We start from the raw sequence: 6,000 nt of genomic DNA on the forward strand, positions 1-6,000 counted from the left end.
TATCCTACTCTATAATTAAATGGTGGAACAGGCCTAATGAGCTAGGTGGCCTACTGCTATGTTCCTTAGTGGGTTGAAGTAATGTGATGCCTGAATATTACATCAAGTATCCTTGTTGCACTTCCTCCAAAGCCAATATAGTCTCCTGAAGGCATGGTGCCCAGACACACTTGCAGTACTGAGGTGTAATCTAAGCAGGCTTTGTATATGATTTTCTACCCCTTGTGTTCTTGTCCATTACATGTACATTTCATTACAATTTTTGATTTTTTTTTCTATTTATTCGTGACATTTTAATGTACTATGTATTACCCGGACCACCCAAGACTGTTTTACTTCCACTGTTTCTAGCTTTATACCATTGAGAAAGTATCCTATTCTATCCTTTGTCAGCACTGAAATGCAGTTACCATGGTTTTGCCCATTGAATTTATATCTCTTAATTTTCTGCTTCTATCAACACTGCATACAATGCCACCTATCTTTGTGTCATCAGCAAATTTGGATTTCTGGCTTTGTATCCCTTTATCCATGTTGCTAATACATATGACGAATAGCTGAGGCAGCAACACAGATCCTACCAACTAAAAGAAAAAATTAATATGATACAAAACTAGTTTTTGTCCCGAGGGAAAAAGAACTCAACCTGTAATTCATTCAGTTTGCTCCTTATACTCCATGCATTTGTACAAACAATGCTTATGGGTCACACACCTCAGCCTGTCCTTTGTTCTAATGCTTTGCTCACATATTCCTTATTTTTCTTTCCTGGTGTAATTATTTTATAAGTTTTCATTCTCTTTACCTGTATAGAGTAAAGCACAAATTCTGACTGTCACACTATTCTCTTTCATTTGCCTTTTCTTAACTGCTATTGATGAACCTTTTCTATGTGAGCACCTCTTCACCCCCTCTCACCCACTACCAGGCAACAAGACAAAGGCATGTAAAATCGCCGGCACCAATGCACCCCTCCCTGATGAACTCAACGCATTCTATGCCCGTTTTGAGCAAGAGGTCAGCAAGAGCACGCCCTCCACCCCGAAGCCTCGGACCAACCTGTATCCGAGGTCCCCATCGCAAACGTCAGAGCAACCTTCTCGAAAGTCAACCCATGGAAAGCGACTGGCCTGGATAGGGTAGTCATGATGTGGAGATGCCTGGGCTTGCAAAATCTCACTAACTGTCCTGCCTGGAGACAATACACATCTCTTTAACCTGTGCTTAACGCTCTCTCCACTCACATGATCTGCACCTTTAAGACTTGATTACCTGTAAAGACTCGCATTCCAACCATTATTTTGTAAATTGAGTTTGTGTCTTTATATGCCCTGTTTGTGAATAGAACTCCCACTCACATGACGAAGGGGCAGCATTCCGAAAGCTAGTGGCTTTTGCTACCAAATACACCTGTTGGACTTTAACCTGGTGTTGTGAGACTTCTTACTGGATAGGGTATCCAGATGAGCACTCGGATCCTGCATAGACCAACTGGTGGGGGGCATTCGCAGACATCTTTAACCTCTCTTTACACCAATCTAAGCTCCCTGTCTGCTTCAAGAAGATGACCATCATCCCGGTACCCAAGAAAAGCCAGGCAGCATGTCTTAATGACTATCATCCAGTGGCTCTGACTCTCATTATGAAGTGCTTCAAAAAGTTAGTCATGGCACAAATCAATTCCAGCCTCCCAGATTGCCTATTGCCGAAACAGGTCCACAGCAGCTGCCATTTCCCTGGCCTCACACTCAACCCTGGAACACTTAGATAACAAAGACATCGATGTCAGACTCCTATTTACAGCTCAGTCTTCAACACCATTATTCCGACAAAAGTCATCTCCAAACACCGTAGCCTGGGGCTCAGCTCCTCCATCTGCAACTGGATCCTAGACTTCCTAACCCACAGACCGTAATCAGTAAGAACAGGCAACAACACATCCTCCACAATCATCCTCAACACCGGTGCCCCACAAGGCTGCGTCCTCAGCCCCTTACTACACCTCCTTATACACCTATACCTGTGTGAACGAATTCCCCTCCAACTCAATTTGCTGATGACACCCACTGTAGTGGGTCAGATCTTAAATAATGAGATGGAGTACAGGAAAGAGATGGAGAATCTGGTGAACTGGTGTGATGACAATAATCCCTCCCTCAATGTCCACAAAACGAAGGAGATAGTCATTGAGCTCAGGAAGCGCAGTGGAGGACATGCCCCTGTCTACATCAATGGGGACGAAGTAGAAATGGTTGAGAGCTTTAAGTTTTTAGATGTCCAGATCACCAACAACCTGTCCTAGTCCCTCCATGCTGACATAGTTAAAAAAGCCCACCAACGCCTCTACTTTCTCAGGAGGCCAAGGAAATTTGGCGCCTGCTCTGTCCAAGGCTGCAAAAAACTACAAAGGGTCATGAATGAAGCCCAGTCCATCACACAACCCAGCCTCCCATCCATTGACTCTGTCCATACTTCCCACTGCCTCAGAAAAGCAGCCAGCATAATTAAGGACCCCACACATCCTTACATACTCTCTTCCACCTTCAGTATCAGCAAGAATAGACAACAACACGTCCTCTACGATCATCCTCAACACCGGTGCCCTACAAGGAAAAAGATACAGAAGTCTGAGAACACATACCAACCGACTCAGGAACAGCTTCTTCCCTGCTGCCATCAGACTTTTGAATGGACCTACCTCGTATTAAATTGATCTTTCTTTACACCCTAGCTATTGACTGTAACACTACATTCTGCACTCTCTCCTTTCCTTCTCTAAACCGGTGTGTGGTGTGGAGGGATATGGTCCAAGTGCAGGTCAGTGGGACTAGGCAAAAAATGGTTCGGCACAGACAAGAAGGGCCAAAAGGCCTGTTTCTGAGCTGTAATTTTCTATGGTTCTATGGTATGCTTTGTCTGTATAGTGCGCAAGAAATAATACTTTTCACTGTATACTAGTACATGTGACAATAAATCAAAATCATATTTACTACTGTAAAGTCCTTGTGATTGGCTCATTTATCCTTTCTGCTAAGACCCTGCTCCCAGTCCCATTCAGGTGGACCCAATGGTAGAGTTTCTTCCTGATCTAATAACTGGCTTGTGTCTCTCACCACACCTTTAACCACATGCTCGTGTCCTAATCTTCTTTATCTCTAAATCAATGAGCATGTGGTTTGTGTGATAAAACAGAGATTATAATCCTTGAAGTCTTATTCTTTAATTTAGCTCCTAGTTCCTTTTCCATCTGACATCTTTCCTACTCTTCCTTTTCTTTTTGTTGTCAACATGAACAACAACAGCGAGATCCTTTCACTCCCTCTCCAGTTATCCCTCACATGGTACTGTCCCATGGTTCATCAGCTGATACTGTATTCTTCTGCACTTTTTTTGAGCGACACTCGAGTCACAGTGTATAACAATTGGCTTTGCTTCCTGCCGAATTGCATAATAGATATCAAATAAAGGTTAATTTAATAATGTGGCAGGAAAAAGGCAAGGTTTGGATACAAGGTCAAAAGCAAGGTTTTGATACAAGGTCAAAAGCATGCTGGAGACATCAGTATGCATTAAAGAACACAGCTGGCATTATAGTCTCAGTAAGAAGTCTAACAACACCAGGTTAAAGTCCAACAGGTTTATTTGCTATAAACCTGTTGGACTTTAATCTGGTGTTGTTAGACTTCTTACTGTGTTTACCCCAGTCCAACGCCGGCATCTCCACATCATTATAGTCTCACCCATGAGTTGGTGCACTTGAATCTCACTTTGCATGTGTATAACATTTTGCATAACATCACTTGAGCTATTTATGAATTATACTTAATTGATCAGTATGGCTTTCTGCTAAATGTGACCCAGTGCTGGAAGTACAATATCTACTGTTTAACTGTGCAATGTTAAAGTTACCATTTAATCATGAGCACTATCATAGAAATGTCATAGAAACTCTACCGTGCAGAAGGAGACCATTCTGCCCATCTTGTCTGCACCGACAACAATTCCACCCAGGCCCCATCCCTGTAACCCCACATATTTACCCTGCTACTCCCTCTAACCTAAGCATCCCAGGATACTAAGGGACAATTTAGTATGGCCAATCAACTGAACCCGCATATCTTTGGATTGTGGAAGGAAACAAACGCAGACATGAGGAGAATGTGCAAATTCCACACACAGTGACCCGAGCTGGGAATCAAACCTTGGAGCTGTGAGGCAGCAGTGCTAACCACTGTGTCACCGTGTTGCCATGTTTTATAAAGAGACCAGTACATAACCCAACCAAAAAAAATAAACTTGGGGTTAGCCCTCTGAATCGCCAGTCTCACATTTAAATTGTTAAAATTTGCATTTGGTTTGAGCTGTGCTTTTGCATGTTCTGGACATATATACTTAAAACTTAACCTTTGAATGTCACAAGAATGTCAACAAGTTATAAATTGATCATTCCTGTTCAGAGGGAAAGCGAGATATACAAAATGTTCGTTCTGGTTTATTAACTCAACACTTTTCTATTGTAGGTCAATGGAAATAAATACATTGATGAGATGAGACTAGTGAACACCTACAACCTTTACACCAAGAAGTGAACACCCAGTTCAAGCACCTGTATGTCTTAAGTTGCATTTAAACACATTTGGAAGCCATGGTGAATGTCCATAAAGATTATGCGCTATCTTTACACAACAATGTCAAGGAATCCTAACATGAATTGGCATTCCACAAAAAATTAAAATGGGGAACATTTGTTGTGGAAGTACTTCCCATCATAATGAGCAAGAATCCGGGCCACAAAATGAAAGGGAAGCTTTACTAAATGTTGTGAATATCGATCGATGCAGTACATCTGTTGATGAAGAGCAGCCATCAGTCCCACAGAACTCTGCATCCAGCAAGAATCCTATAGATCTGCAGAATAAAATGGACAGTAAAGATGTTTGCCAGAATGGTGCTGTTCCAACCGAGAGGTAAATTGCATTTTTTTCTAGTTTGGTTGATTTAATCAGTTTCACAGCCATTAGGTTTGTATTAGATTAGTATGACGTTGGTTATAGCTCTTCATTACAAACCATAATATTGGTGGGGGGGGGATGGTGTGGGTGGGGAGGTGGTTGGGGGTTAGGGTGGGGAGGTGGGGGGGTTAGGGTGGGGAGGTGGGGGGGTTGGGCGGGGAGATGGGGGGTGGTCGGGGGTTAAGGGGTAGGGTGGGGAGGTGTAGGGGTAGGGTGGGGAGGTGTGGGGGGTAGGGTGGGGAGGTGTGGGGGGTAGGGTGGGGAGGTGTGGGGGGTAGGGTGGGGAGGTGTGGGGGGTAGGGTGGGGAGGTGTGGGGGGTGGGGAGGTGTGGTGGGGAGGTGTGGGGGTAGGGTGGAGAGGTGTGGGGGGTAGGGTGGGGAGGTGGTCGGGGGTTAGGGGGGTAGGGTGGGGAGGTGGGAGGGGGGTAGGGTGGGAGGTGGGAGGGGGGGGTAGGGTGGGGAGGGGTGGGCGTGGGGAGGGGTGGCGGGGTGGGGGGTGGGGAGGGGTGGCGGGGTGGGGAGGGGTGGCGAGGTGGGAGGGGTGGCGCGGGGGAGGGGGGCGATGGGGAGGGGGGGCGAGGTGGGAGGGGGGGGCGAGGTGGGAGGGGGGGCGAGGTGGGAGGGGGGGCGAGGTGGGAGGGGGGGCGAGGTGGGAGGGGGGGCGAGGTGGGAGGGGGGCGAGGTGGGAGGGGGGGCGAGGTGGGAGGGGGGGCGAGGTGGGAGGGGGGGCGAGGTGGGAGGGGGGGCGAGGTGGGAGGGGGGGCGAGGTGGGAGGGGGGGCGAGGTGGGAGGGGGGGGCGAGGTGGGAGGGGGGGCGAGGTGGGAGGGGGGGCGAGGTGGGAGGGGGGGGCGAGGTGGGAGGGGGGGCGAGGTGGGAGGGGGGGCGAGGTGGGAGGGGGGGCGAGGTGGGAGGGGGGGGGGGGGGGGCGAGGTGGGAGGGGGGGGCGAGGTGGGAGGGGGGGCGAGGTGGGAGGGGGGGGGGCGAGGT

The 6,000-nt window shown here is 47.6% G+C and overlaps 1 protein-coding gene across 5 annotated transcripts in view; it reads left to right on the top strand.

Annotated features, from left to right (window-relative positions):
• Window positions 1-6,000, top strand: part of LOC144510753 (ubiquitin thioesterase otulin-like) — a 77,003-nt gene that overhangs the window by 10,086 nt on the left and 60,917 nt on the right. For all 5 annotated transcript variants that reach the window (XM_078240585.1, XM_078240574.1, XM_078240563.1 and 2 more), the window contains one exon: window positions 4,521-4,967. In XM_078240585.1, coding sequence (XP_078096711.1) covers window positions 4,735-4,967 — 233 coding nt within the window. In that variant the 5' untranslated portion in view covers window positions 4,521-4,734. The remainder of the gene's footprint in view (window positions 1-4,520; window positions 4,968-6,000) is intronic.

Source organism: Mustelus asterias, chromosome 2, assembly GCF_964213995.1.
Source record: "Mustelus asterias chromosome 2, sMusAst1.hap1.1, whole genome shotgun sequence".
Lineage (NCBI taxonomy): Eukaryota > Metazoa > Chordata > Chondrichthyes > Carcharhiniformes > Triakidae > Mustelus > Mustelus asterias.